The 14,439-nt window shown below is 45.9% G+C and overlaps 1 protein-coding gene across 1 annotated transcript in view; it reads left to right on the top strand.

Annotated features, from left to right (window-relative positions):
* Window positions 1–3,650: 3,650 nt before the first annotated feature.
* Window positions 3,651–14,439, top strand: part of LOC115323511 (alpha-(1,6)-fucosyltransferase-like) — a 31,605-nt gene continuing 20,816 nt past the window's right edge. The window contains exons 1-2 of the mRNA XM_040223564.1: window positions 3,651–3,812; window positions 9,192–9,444. Of these exons, the coding sequence (XP_040079498.1) occupies window positions 3,651–3,812; window positions 9,192–9,444 (415 nt within the window). The remainder of the gene's footprint in view (window positions 3,813–9,191; window positions 9,445–14,439) is intronic.

Genomic DNA, 14,439 nt, shown 5'->3' with positions numbered 1-14,439 from the left:
TTGATAGTGATGTCTGCCATCGATGTCATCCGTGTTTTCGTGTTGACGGCACAACATTAGCTCCGCCGCCGATCTGGGCATAATCCGTCGTCCAACACGAGTTGCAGCTGTTTTTGTTGCCGAAAGTTGTCTCGGTGTGCACCAAGACTACATTGTTGCTGGCGCCTGCGTTGTGCTGACGTTCCTGCGGTGTGACAGGTTTGTCGGGCAACAGGGCGGCCAAGAACAAAGTTGACCAACTTTCGGTGAACTTGTTGAGTTGCTGTCGCCACCGTGTTTCCTGAATGTGACGTGTTCAGAGCGAGTAGTCTGTGTTTGTTGTATTTGTAGGCTCTTGTTTGTATCGATATATTTGTAAAAGTGTGTTCGCACACCTGTGTGCGTATGTAAGTGAGTCGGTGAGTCGGTTTGGTATGCGTGTGCTTGTGAGGGCATCCACAAACGCACACAAGTGTGTGTGTGTTTGATGGTCCTGTTTTGTAAGTTTGTTCTTGCATAGCTGGGTTTGAACGCGCGTGTTTCTGAGTGTCAGCGGTTTTATGTTTGTTTTTATGTGTGTAAAGTAAGTTGGTGTCTGTGTATGTAAAAAAGCAAACCCTTGCTTTTTTAGGCGTTCATGTGCTCAAGAAGGCGCATGTTTTCTTGCCCTTATGTGTCTGTTTTTGTATGTATGTGAGTCGCCTGCGGGGGAAGTATCTGCGTCTGCATTTGTCTATACACGCGCGCATCGCATCTAAATGTGTATGCGTGTTCAAGTATGCGTGTTTTTACAACGGAGCTGTTAAGAGCTAGCTTCTCTAGTATCGTGTCCGTGGGCAAACAAATCTCGACACAAAACTCTGGACAGCTACCGCCATCTATTAGCGACGGCGGCCTGTGTGAGCGTTCACTTGGTTCTGTACCGTGTGCGTGCATGCGTGGCGTGCCTCGGTGGAAGTGTATCCATCTGCGTTCATCGCGCACGCATTTGCGTGTTTGTATACGAAGGTCTGTCATTTGTTGGCGAGGGATTGAACGTAACCTTATTTCAGACTGCACGGGCGCGCTCAGGTTTTAATTATTACTGCGCGATGAACACTTTTTTTACTTTTAAATATTGTTACGATAATTGGGAGAAGAGACTGGCGTCTACTAAATGGCGGTTGTTGCTTTTTCCGAACGGCACGCCCCAGGCACCGATGACGCCGCCACGGCACCTGCTACAGCCTGTGTTTTCTTCCTCGTGGCAATATCAGTATTTATCTGAGAGTTACTTCTTCGTGATCTATGAATGCTTACCGAACCCCTAAAGTGTAACAAGAAATAGAAAGCGAGTTACATTTGTTATTCCTATCAGCTCTTTTTTTTTCTTTTTCAGAGTCTCAAGACAAGCAAGCAACAATATTCAACCGACTTCAACTTGGAATAAACGACATGCGGAATTTTCTTATATATAATTTACGAACCAAGAAGGATCAGAAAAAAAAGGAGCCTAAATCACTTATTCTTGAGAAATCTATGGACTTTTTGAGGTACGTGACGCATATCTTATTGCGGCTGTGTTCCAAATCTTACCCAAATGAATCCGAGTTTCCTTCGGCGGGTCGTGTCACGTGACAACACAAATTGAAAAGCGCTGGACGCGGGTAGGTTTTAGAGCGCCAAGGTTCAAAACCCTTACCCTGGAGTAAGATTGAGTGAATTTTAGAACGAGGCCTGAGTAGGGCTTGCACTTCAGATATTTGTGGAATGCTTCCTTGAAAAAGAACCGGAGAGACAACTTTATAGTATTTGCTTCCCCTTGTTGTATTCTTCGCTTATCGCGAAACGAATCGTCATCTACGAGATTACTCGTCGGGTCAATTTCTCTTTATTATGACGGAATATCCAAAGCCTTACCTCACATTTACAGATAGTCAGAATTCCGTTGTCTTCAAAGAAGGCAAAGGTTGTTTGATGCGCAAAGTCACGTTTGTTACGCCATTCGTTATTTTCACAAGCATCTTACACGTCATCATAAACCAATGATTAATTAAAATGTAGGATAACCCCGATACAGCACATCTACTTCTCCTTGCCCCGAAACCCGACTGACTGGAATCGTCTTTCCCAAGTTATACAGCTACAATTACTAAAGCTTGCTAAGTTTAATATTGCAATTACTAATTTGTGTAAAGAATGTTTCGTTGGAATATTATATTTTTGCGTTAGTATTAGTTTTACTTTTACATCTGTGTTACAGTATTGCACTCCTCTCTGTGATGCCTTCGAGCCCCGATAGAAAAACAAGTTAGATTAAAACGTTGACGGCGTGAGGTTGGCATGTATTAAAACAGCGCGTCATGAATTCGCAGTAAATGACCAGGAAATAAAGACCCATTTACACGTTTTCTTACGTTATGTCATGAGTATTCGATACATCCATGCTCCGTATGCTGCGTGCAAAGTTACTTCTTGGGTTTGTTGCCACGCTTTATGCGAAGCTCGCATGCCCGGTGACTCGCAGCGTAAGCAGACGTAAGCCGCCCATAACTAAAGGGACGTAAGAGAAAGGTACTGTGAGCTAGCCTTTAGTTTGAATGCTTTTGATTTTACGAGTGACGTACATGTATTTCGTCTCAACAGGACCTTATAAGGCAGTTTCGGCGAAATTTTTAAACACTCTATAATTTGCCTCAGAATAGACTCTTTTCAAAAGTTCACCAGGCAACATTGGCGGTCGCCATTGTCTCAAGCACTTTAGGCACGGCGGCGCAAGCTGCCGTCAGATTTAAAGAGTGCAGCCGTTAGCATTCATCCATTCATCCTTGGACAAGGAAGCGCGTGATTGAATCCAAGTCCTCACCGAGCGATGACGTAGCGCTCGTGTCCAATCTGTACTCAGAGTGTGATTAAGCAATAGAGGATAGACGTTGCCGCTAACTTTTGAAAGGGGTCTAGTAATAGACGCACTTCAACTATAGTAACTTAAGGTAAAAGTCACAATATTGTTTTTTTCTCGCGAAGTTTTCGAAAGTTTTTTTTAAAGTTGGTCTGTGTGGTCGAGGGGTTCTACTGGCAACAATGAAACCGTGAGTCATGTGTTGTAATATTTCTCTCAGCTTGTTCTTGGCGGGTCACAAAGAGTGGTGTGAAATGAATGCTGGTTAAGCTCACGCCAGGAAAAAACGAAACAATGTGTGCAAAACACTGTGTTCGACTTGCAAGTTATATCTGTAACGTCAACCGACTGGAGAAAGCGGTAAAATTTGAACTTTGGTTTTGGCTCCTCATCATTGTACGTTTTCGCCATCAAAATTTTGAATTTAGGAATAAATAATAGATATCATGCCGGGAAGAGTGAAGCATGGGTGTTCTAAAAATTTGTCTAGATTGGGCAGCTCAAGAAACCGACAGAACAGGTTGCCATACCTTATTCCCACTGCTTGGTTAGCAAACAGTCAATATAGATATCTCCCGAAAAGTGAGGAGGCAAACATGTCATTCGTAGCTTAAAAAACAAAGCAAAAAACATGACTGTCCATCGCTTGGAGAGAATAGAAAAGAACCGCAGTATGACGCAAAACTTATATGGTGTGTACCTGTTTCTCTTAGCCTGTGCAATAGGTGTTTGTCAGGCAGTGTACCATGGTAAATGTCCAATGCGTTCGCTACTAATATCTGAACTATTTATGTTCGACGCACCTTCGTTACTTCGTGGTGGTCACGTCACATTCAGAATCGCGCAACTGGACGTCAAGCATCTAAAGAATATGGATGGTGTGCAAGACCGTGTTGCGGAAAATATGAAGAAACTTCAAAACTACGTACAACAAACGATTCACGATTTGCAAGTAAGTAGATTCCTTGGTCTATTTGGCTAAAGCTTAATTATTGTAGAAGTTATCAGTTTCTTATTTTTTTTAAATTCATTTGGTACATTTGGCAATCCAGACCTATGCGAAGCTCGCACGTGACGTCAGTCAGTCCCTCTTTCTGGTTGCCAGAAGCGTTTCGTTTACGCAGCGAAAACAACGCTCTCACGCGTCCTTTTCCTCGTCATTATGTCTGACCAAGTAACGTCAGTGGAAGACACGAGGGAAACTGAGGGAGAGGAGGAGCCGACAGCATTTGATGGCGTCAGAGTGCCGGGCTCTGATTGGAAGGATGAGTGAGTGGACCCAAAGGCCAGTCGCCTTGGTCACTCTGTTTGAACGCGTTTGAACGCGAGACACTGCACGAGGAGCAGACGCGACGCGCTTGTTTGCTCCGATTAGAGGGAGATGCAGTAAGATAGAAAGAAAGATAGCTTTTGCGTCGACCCACTAATCCTGCCAATAATCATTCAAATCGTCTCCTTTCCCTCAATTCCTCTCCCCACATGCACCGCAAAAAAAAAAAAAAAAAAAATTGTTCACGCGTCATCTTTTTAGCAAAACTCCCGTGGAGCCAGCCTGTGCAATCTTCGGAGCGAACGCTCTGTAAGGTTGCACCGATTTTCTTTAAGACCTAAAAGTAGAGGATCGAAGGCGACACATATCACGACGTCACAACTGTGAATGCCGTCTTAAGTGTCACATGGCTTACTTAATTTGTCGCTTGAAAGGTGTTTGGGTCGTCTTGGCATTGATCGAGAGAATCTCGTAGGTCCAATGCTAAATGGCCGGCCGTGAAGTAGATGCACTGATATATATTTTTTAGACCTTGCTTAGTAAATATTTTTTTTGTGCACACATGATTGTGTGATAATCTAGGCTCTGGTCTATAAGTGTGGGAATAAGTTTAGGGATGCATACTTTTGCTCGTGGTTTCCTTGTATGTTAAAAAAATATGCCCGAGTGCAAGCCAAGCGTCAATAATATCGTTAACACAGTGAAAAAATAATTTTTTTTTAAATTATATGCTTCAAAGAACTTCATTTAATTACATTCAGTGCAAATAAGAGAACAAGGCGAGACGGGGGCCTTCTGTTCCTGCTAATCTCCGAAAATAAATTATTGATTACTGCGGCCTCGCCAAGACAACTTCCGATAAAAGGAACAATTATTTTCAATGTTCTCGAATATTACCGGGCACTAAGGTGTCGAATCGTGCCGCCGAAGAATATAGATTGCAACTTTAACGGAAAGCTTAAAATGCATGTCTAAAAGCGTAAAATGATGCCTGGAAAGCATATTAAAAGATCTAATAAAATATTTGTTCATAATTGTCATAGAACCAGCCGCCTCTTCGATTCCTTTCTCATGGTATGTAAGGCTGGTCGATTTCCAGTATCTTGGAGCACTTTGAGAAGCCGATGAACATTCGGCTTGTCGAAGTCGGGCGCTCCAGGTATATTTGGCAGGTTCTTTCAGAGTGCTCTCAGATTTTCGGATCGCGCAGTCCTCTGACTCGGAGCGCTGTGACGCGCGTCGACTTCAAAGTGAGAGCTGTGGAGGCCCGTGCCAGACGATCGCCCACGTGAAGCCAGTCGCTTCCGCTGTTGCGTAGAAACTTGAAAGAGAGACTTTCGCAGCGAAAACCGGCATCTGCGTCCGCATTGAAGGCTGCCATTTTTCGAGCGGGCATGCAGACGTGAATGGTTCGATAGGCTTTTCGTATCTGGCTGCTCGGAAAAGTAGCCGAGCATTCGCCTGGCGCGCTGATCTTCTAGCTGGGATTTCGAGACACTCTTAGATCCGATTCAGAGGATTGGTCCTAAAGCTACCTAGCTACCTTTGTCTCCACACTGCATTCAGTGTTCGGTAAAGTACATAAAAAAGTGCTTGAAGTCAGGCACAAAGTAGTTGAGAGGTTATGTACTTCAAGCAAAGTAGTAAGTACAAGGAGGCAATGTAAGTACAAGTACTTCTTACCAAAATCCTTTATTATACGCGTAGTCCCATGCGTACTTGAGCGCATAATAGAGGGGGACATTAATTATTTGAGGAAATGGCAGCAAATATTGAAACTGGTCAAAGGGTCACACAGTAAACTCTTTCTCTCGCGCTGACGATCTATTGCACACAATAAAGTTATAATGCGCTTATGTGCGTCAATCGTATAGCCACTATCATTTCCCTCAGAGAAATGACGAGATGAGGTCTCCAAAGACGAATAGCGCTTTTTCACATGTTAGAGGTTAGTGCAGACTTATAGTCCACCTCAACAGTTACGTGCGTAAGTAGGAAAACCTCGGACGCGTGCCCATGGTTCTTGAAAGAACTTCAATTTCCACGAGTCTTTGCGCAACAGTTGGGCACTGCACAGACCAATTGCGCTCGTCCCCGTGTCTTTCTCAGCGCTGTTCACAACGACTGAGGCAGAGTATAGTTCTTGTCTTCTCAAAACAACAGAAAAGACAAGTGCTGTGGAAGCTCGCTCATGCAGGCAATTAAACCAAAATCATTTATTACAAAACAATTTACTTATACGAAGACTTCTCATTAGCTTTGGAAAGCAACAGCTTTTGGAACATGGAGTCCGACATGCGGTTTCGTCTTGGCGTCTCAACTAAGGCTCCGGTGTAAAAAATACGCTCTATAGCGGAGCAGAGGAAGGTAACACGCAGTTCAGTTGGATGAAAACATCCTTAACACGAGAAGACAGCTCTAGCCATTCTGTATTACCAGCGGCCTGTTCTAAGTCAAGCACACCATCCTCACAGGCTCTCCGAACACAGCTTTGGGGCCCGCACCGTCTTCATCGAAATCGAAGAATGTATCTTGTTTATCTGATGTATACATGCCTTGAAGAGCTTGCTCCCCCTACGCATAAACTGGCGTGTTTCACCGCTGCTTCAGAGTGAAGCAATTTCTTGCCCACTCCTTCTTTTCTTTGGGAACTCAACGAAGCTTGAAGGTGGGATGACAAACAACCGCAACCGTAAAGACCTTACTCCCTTCTGCGAAGTTAATCGTCTCACCAAATCTCTTCTGCAACCCTGCAACGAGGGCTTCAGCAAGCTCTGAAGAGTGTTTGAGAGTTCGCTGAGGCTACACAGATTGATTTTATATACAATCTGTTGGACAGTGAGCATTAGTTCGCCGAGGAAACAATGCTTTTCCCCCTGCAGTCTGTGGAGGGCTTCTGCCAAGGGCGAAAACACGGTGGCGTACTCCTTTAAACACTCCACTTCACTGCGAAAAACGGGGGTAATTTTAGCTTCTCGATTATTCCTGGCAGAGGGTGTTTCACTATTTTTTTCTGTTAACCAACGAACGGCATCGAAGGTGCTGTTCCACCGTGTTTCTCCTGGCATTCGAAGCCACATGCCAGTAAGATCTTGAACCACATTTGCTTCTAGATCGTTCTGATTGAAAGCTGACCACAGTTTGAAGCATTTTGGCATTGCCCCAGAGCTTATGGACCGCCTTGTTTCGATAGAGCGTTGGTTACGTCAGTGGTTGCAATCAGGTTTAATGTGTGAACGGCGCACCTCATGTCGGATGGAAGTGACACCAGGCACTCATTCGGTTGGCTCATGATTTCACTAATGCCAGGAAAAGAAACCTCATCACTATTGCCTCCATCATCAAAGCCAGAACTCAAATCAGGTTCGCCTACCTGAGCCTGCACGGGGGGAACCCGCTGGAACTCTTCAGATACATTCTCTACAACACCAAACATCTTAAACGACTTTACAATGTTGCTTGCGTTGTCTGTTGCTGTGTATACAATTTCGGAGCACTGGTCATAACCAACAAATTCGCCATGGATCTCCGAGATCATTCCACCAATTTTGTCAAATGATTGTGTGTCTTCCTGTCATGCGACGGCTGGCAATGCCGCAGAATTCTCTCTGAAGGTTTTATGTGAACCAATGAGCTGTCATGCCCATGAAGCTTTTGTGGTTGGTTGACCAGATATCTGCAGTCGTGCAAATGCTTGAGGCACTGTTCATCTTTCGTTTGATGTTCGAAATCATGACTCTGTACATAGCGCATATGGAAGCCGTCGGCACACAATGTGGGGCTTATCGTTCACCCTCTGCCAAGTTACAACGAGACGGAGTACAAGCGTGGGCTCGCACTCTGCTGGAGCCGTCTGGTTGTGGCCGGCTGGATATACCCACTAATCATTCCAACCAGAGCTCTCTGCTCTGAAGATCCCGCGCACTCTCGTCCACTTTTCTCCCTCAGTTTCCCGGCGCATAAATTTGCAAACTTCGCGTAAAAAAAAAAAAAAAAAAAAGAAATCCCGGGAATTGGAGAGCGTTTAGTCGGCTACACTCCGTTATATTTTAGACGACGCTACAAGCACCACCAAAGTGCACCGTCACGGCGTTGTTCGTATTGGTGGGTTTGCCCGTCCCCGCTAAATTGAGCGGGGAATTGAATCGCTGTTGAGGTCACGTGGCATCAATTTTTCAGCTAAATTTAGAGGGGAAACTGTTGGAGGCGGGGAGGGTATGACGGAGGAGGAAGGGAGGGCACGGAGGAGGAGGAGAGGGAAAGCCGGACGAGGAGGAGGGAAGGGTACGGAGGAAGAGGGTAGTGGAGGAAGAAAGGAGGAGGAGGAGTAGGGGAGAGCAGGAGAGAGAAGAAGGAGCAAAGGAGGGGAAGGCGACAAGGTGGTGAGGAAGATGGGAGGAGGCGAGGAGGTGGAGCATACCCTCCCCTCCGTACCCTATCCTCCTCCTCCTCAAGAGCTGCTCTCTAATTTCGCATTACAGGGATTTGTAAATGTCTTTCATTTTTTGTTTAATTACTGCTTTGTGCTTAGCTGACATTTATAACTGTTTTTTGTGTTGAAAGCCCCGTAGAATTATTAGAAATTAAAGATATTTGGAGCCGCAAAACAAAATACTCCGCAAAACAAAATACTCCTCAGAATAAAAATGAAAGACATTTACACTTGACTCGACTCGCTGGTTATAGGTGACCCTTTTGGCATCCCGAGTTCCTTGGCTGTCATTGAGTTCCTGAAGGAAAAGAACCCAAAAAGCTGCATTGCTTTCGCCGTAGACGTTGAAGACCTCTACTATTTTATGCCCTACGACGACATCATGAGGAGCGTACAGAAATGCATTTTGGGCCTCTTCAGATACGGTGGAAAAAAAATTCGGTGAAACTATTTATGGAGCAGGTTAAGGACCTTGGGGTAAAAAGTCACGGATTTCCTTTAAACCTCGAAAATGGTCGAGCGCAACGTCTGGAACGTTTGAAATGGAAGGACCCAGCGTCGGCTGCGCTCAGACTTCGGAAGAAAAAGAAACGAACATATCTACTCACAATTTCTGCGTTTTTCTCCAGAATCCGGCCAATTGCAGTGCGGCTCCGAAGCTCTTTTGTCCTCTCACGAACAAGTGCGGACTGGCATCGGGTGTCCACAACCTCCTCTGGTGCTTGGTGGTGGCGTTGCGCAGTGGAAGGACGCTGGTAGTAGACACCTCCGAGTGGCACTACGCCACTGGAAACAAGTGGGTCAAGACGTTCCTCCCTATCCTGGGCCCGTCTTGTGCGGATGCCGACACGAGGAACACGACGAAGAACCCAATCCCAGGAGGTAACAGGTAGCTTTTTGAGTCATCACGATAAGGGTAGCGGGTAGGACATCCCGATCCTTTTTGTCGAACCTCGCGCTTCGAGTGGTTTTGCGAACCTGGAAAATCTTCGGTAAAATTTTGATAAAGCTAAGGTGAATTCGGGTGGTCAATCGCCGGCGAGCCTTTTCAGGTGGAACCGACAACCGAAATCGCGCTAGTGGCGCAACACGTGACCCTCTCCACCCCAGCACAAAGCACCGGCAGTTGGCGTTTTTGTTGGCCTGGGTCGCCCGTGAGATTCGGTAACTTTTCCGATTATTTGACGAGACCAAGCACGCAGTATGCATCAGAAACATATATTCGGACCTTGAGATGTGGATAAACACATTTGCACGCTTACAGGATTTAAATTATAAACTTAAGAGGAGAGCAGATTAATAAATATGTGGGGAGCGTTACGCGAAATATTAATATATTTTGCTTGTATTTACGAAGAACTGCTGCCATTTTGCGAGACTCCCAGACGGCTTACCAGCTTCGCTGTTTATATTATATTTCCTCGTCATTACTTTTTTCTGGAACCCTCAGTCCTTTCATTGATCTCATCCCTTTGAAGTAGTAATGCGCTTTCAAGCGTCGAGCTGCAGCACTACCGATACATTTTTTTTTAAAGCGGTGTAATAATAGGTTGTTAACCGGAGCAAGCTGACCTTGCGCGAGCTTTCTTTAAAACATTTTATCCTTATCTTCGTTGTTTTTGCTATCTTTTCTCGGAGCACAAAGGAGTGCCTGTCTCAATTCGCCTCGCAAGTGGGCTCATTTTCGTCTTCTGCGCATGAGAAAGGAAGTAGCGGTGACGACAGAACGCCGAGCCCTGATTGGCTGATCGCGACCCCCTATCTGAGCATCGTCTGCTCCTTTGCAACGTCGTCTGCTCGCAACATCGTCTGCTCGCAACATCGTCAGCGTCTGTCTTACCTTTCCTGCGACTTTCGGAAGTGCAGGTCAGGGCAGACGAAATAACTCGAGCGGTACGTTGTTTTTGTCGAACAACTAGCAGACGCGCATCAAGGAGGGAAGTCAAATAGTGACTGGCGAGGTGTCCCGAGGCGCCGTGGTTTGTTTGCTAAGAACCGAGAGTGAGCGTGTTAGTGCCCGCAAGTTCCCTCCCAAATACATTTTTCCTCCTTTCCTATGCGGCGAGACCCCTCATTCTTTAACGGTGTCGGCGGGTTGGCGCAGTTAACGTCGTCTGCTTTACGTCTGTTAGTCAAAGCGATGGCTGCTTTACCTTTCCTGCGTCTGTCGGAGATTCACCGCTTTTTCACCGGCGAGAGTCATCGTTGCCTCGGGAAACAAGGAGATAACAAGAGGAAGAAATTCACCTCTTATTATAAAATTGAGATCAGCGATCAAAGTATAATACGGGAAGGGTTCACAAGGGTCGCGCGGCCATATTCCATTCAGCACGCCAGCCGGTCGTGGGCAGACGGTCGCCGAGTCCCGAAGTGCCTGCTAGGCCTAACTGCTGAGCTCGCTTGGTCGCGTTCGGTGGAATCGTGGCCGTTGGAGCTTTTCCCGGGTGTTTGTGGATCCAGCGTTCTTGTTCGTCGTGGTCTGTTTCAAGTACTCTTTACTTTTTTTCTTGCTGCTTGAAGTCGGGACGCGTGAGAAGCGCACGTAGAAAAATAAACGTCCGTGGGTCGTCGCGACCGCGACGCTGTCTGCCATGCTGATTTGACCGTAAGAAGTGCATAAGACACCTTCGGAGCTGTCGTAGGATTTCGTCGTAACCTGCGCAAAACTTACGAAAATTTCGTTTCGTGAATGCGAATTTGTTCTTAAGTTTTGTCGTATGCACATTTTTGGCGTAAGATCGTTTTGTGAATCTGGCCTCTGCACTTCCGAAAGTCGTAGGAAAAATAAGACAGACGCAGACGACGTTGCGAGCAGACGACGCTCCGATAGGGGGTCGCGATCAGCCAATCAGGACTCGGCGTTCTGACGTCACCGCTACCCCTTGCGCAAGAAGCAGACGAACTTGCCCTCCGCATAGCTATCTTTTTCCACTCGAACCCACTTTCTGCGAGCATTGTTACCTTTCGTTCGCTTTCCTCGATTCGTATATATCGATACCGGACACAGTCTGGCAGACAAGCTGCCCGACCTCTCGGTGCTGCCCGAGAAGCGCCATCCGAACGCTCTTGCCTAAGAGCGTTCGGATGGCGCGCGAACGCTCTTGCCTAAGATAGGGCAAAATATTTTGCCGGGGAATGACCACCCGAATTAGCCATTAGACTCCTTAAATAGTGTTGGGCGACTGCTACAAAAGGAAAAAAAGAAAAAAAAAATATTGGGAGATCTTTGTTTTATAAATTGTTTGTTTTAAATTTGAGCCATTTTCAAAACAATGTAATTGCGTGTATACAGCGCGTCCATCCCGAACAATTACAGGGTTTTCGTCACCGCAAAAATAAACGGCGCATCGCCGAGCGCTCAGCTTTTGCCGAAAATGTAGCGGTAGTAGCGTATCCTTGATTTTTTTCTTCCCATATAAGTCCGGGAATTGTCTCTGATGAAAGAAAAGTGTTTGTTTCGGGTCTTTTTCCAGACAGTTTTATTTCTAGAAATGTATAGTCTTCTAGTGGACCATGGAGGTGATACTACTGCTTGGAGAATAAGGAATGTCGTCAACATCTTGAACACATGAGAGAGCAAAAACGGATGTTTAAGACGTTGGAAGTTCACATTGACGAAACATGCGTCAATGTGAAGATCCGCGTGATTGTTCTTGTGTGCCCCCTATTTGTAGTCACGTTGATTTGTACATTCGATGCTGTGCGTGTGTTGTGTTTCTTCTTATCTTCTTGTGTGCGCCAATGTGCAGACCAGCGTGGTTGTTTTGGGCACATAAAATGAGCAATAATATTAATAATAATACTAATAGTAATAGTAATATTATTATCTTTCATCTGAGCACTCAATCTTTTGGCAGTGGTGTCCGTTATCTTCCAGAGTTTTTCTTCACAGCGCACAGAGTATAAACTATTTTATACTCCGTTTCACCTTAAGTTGTACCGCAGCGAAGGCTAGAAGCGCGAGCTCATAGCGTTGGCAGCTGCCCTTGGTGCACGAGAGCTTGTGCCGCCTAGATGCGCCCTAGAGCAAGGGGCTCGCGCTCGTAGCCTTTCCTGCAGTGCATCATAAGGTGAAATAGAGTATAGAAAACGATCATGTTTCACCCAATGCTAGTCCCATCGGAGAAAGGAGGGCGAGAACGTCCTCGCCCAATACGTTCCATGTACTGAACATTGCAACTTGATATCTTGACGATTTTGATGAAAGGTATCCAGTCAGTAGCAGAAGTACGAGAGCTCGATACATCACGCATCGGATCACAGATGGCGCCAGCTCCGCGCAACTTTGGTGTGCCTAGATTACAGAGTGTTTCTAGCTGCTCAAAAGGGTCACGTGGTGTATTGGCTAGGTTTGTACCACGAGCTGCGAGGTGGCGACAAAAGCGTTGGTCGTCTGCAAGCGTCTCGGCCTCTCCGATCGCTTTCCTCCTCACCCTGCGACAACGCCACGCATGCGCACTTGCGACTAATCGGCGCAGGAGGCGTCTTCCATGAAATTGCAAACCCCCTCCTTAGTTTGTGTTGTTCCCTCTCTTAAATGGAGGCTCTCTACAAAACTTACGGGGAACTAGCGCCATCTATGCTCGGTAATGTCATGTAGCCGCCGCCGGTGAACGACACTGCCGCGTGATTCAAACTGAAATTCACTCTTCAAGAAACCGCGCTTTTAATTTTTCAGTCAGCGACGCTCACCAAAAGCGCGATATAAAGGTTGAGAAAAAAACAACAACAATTGGCAGGTACCTTTACCTTTAAAGTACTATAACGCATGAAATGCATTAAAGTACTTCATAGAATTATAATGCGTTATATGATTATAGGATATCACAAAAGGATTGGAGGTGGGTGGGGACCGAGGAAGAGATGGATGAGGAAGAGCACCCTGGGAGCAACATGAGTCGCGGGCCGCATGGGGCCCGCGACTCTCTGGGTCACGGCCCGCAAGTAACCGGCTCCGAGCCTGTATTCCCGTGTCTACAGCGCTAGAATTTGCATGCGCCATAATAATCTAATGTCAGCGATGCATTTCCGCTCGACACGTAGCTGTGCTCTTATGATTCCCATTTTTTCGTTTTAATTTTTTGCTTTCCAGCTTCTGGTCACTTCAGCTGTATGAACTTTCGCTAAGCTCGAGTGACGGCTCGAGCTACGAACTAGGAATTCTAACCTTCAGAAAACATCACCATAAAAATGCGAGTGTTTTATAAGAGTGCTCAATAAAAATCGCCATGAAAGCAATAACTGGCGTATGATGAAATGTTTTTTTTTTCTCGGAACATCTTGAGTTCGAATAATTCCAGAGTGAATCTAGCAACGCGAACTACAGTCTGCGTACTCTGTTCTTTTATACAAAACATATCAGCATGATGCCGAGGCGGTGTCATTTTAATTTTTTTTTATCAAAAAGCAAGAACATAAAGTCCGTTGTTCCATAAGAATCCCCCCCCCCCCCCCCCCCCCCTCCCCCTAAACATTTACTCTCGACCTTTCGGGGGTGAGATATCTGACCCCCGACCTCAAATGGGTTTGAGACCCCTTACATAGGTTATCTAGGAGATGTTGCTAGGAGGGAAAAGGAGGGGAGAGAAAAGTAGGGTGAAGGGAAGAGAGGGGTGGAGTGAGGGAATCGATGTGTCACGTGTAGCATATTTCCCCGCTAAATTTAGCGGGGAAACTGAGTGGTTGAATGGTCACCTGACGTCAGGTCACGTGCGTCGATTTCCCTCGCCAAATCTGGCGGGGAAACTGGATTGGTGTTTAGGTTACAAGACGTGAATTTTCCCGCTAAATTTAGTTTGCAACAGAATTGTCACATGACCATTTCGTGCTAAATTTAGCGGAATAACTTCATCGACTGCTTGGCCACTCGACGTTAAT

The sequence above is a fragment of the Ixodes scapularis genome, unplaced genomic scaffold (genome assembly GCF_016920785.2).
Source record: "Ixodes scapularis isolate PalLabHiFi unplaced genomic scaffold, ASM1692078v2 PGA_scaffold4__175_contigs__length_147842914, whole genome shotgun sequence".
Taxonomy (NCBI): domain Eukaryota; kingdom Metazoa; phylum Arthropoda; class Arachnida; order Ixodida; family Ixodidae; genus Ixodes; species Ixodes scapularis.
This window is presented reverse-complemented; position numbering and strand designations above follow the sequence as displayed.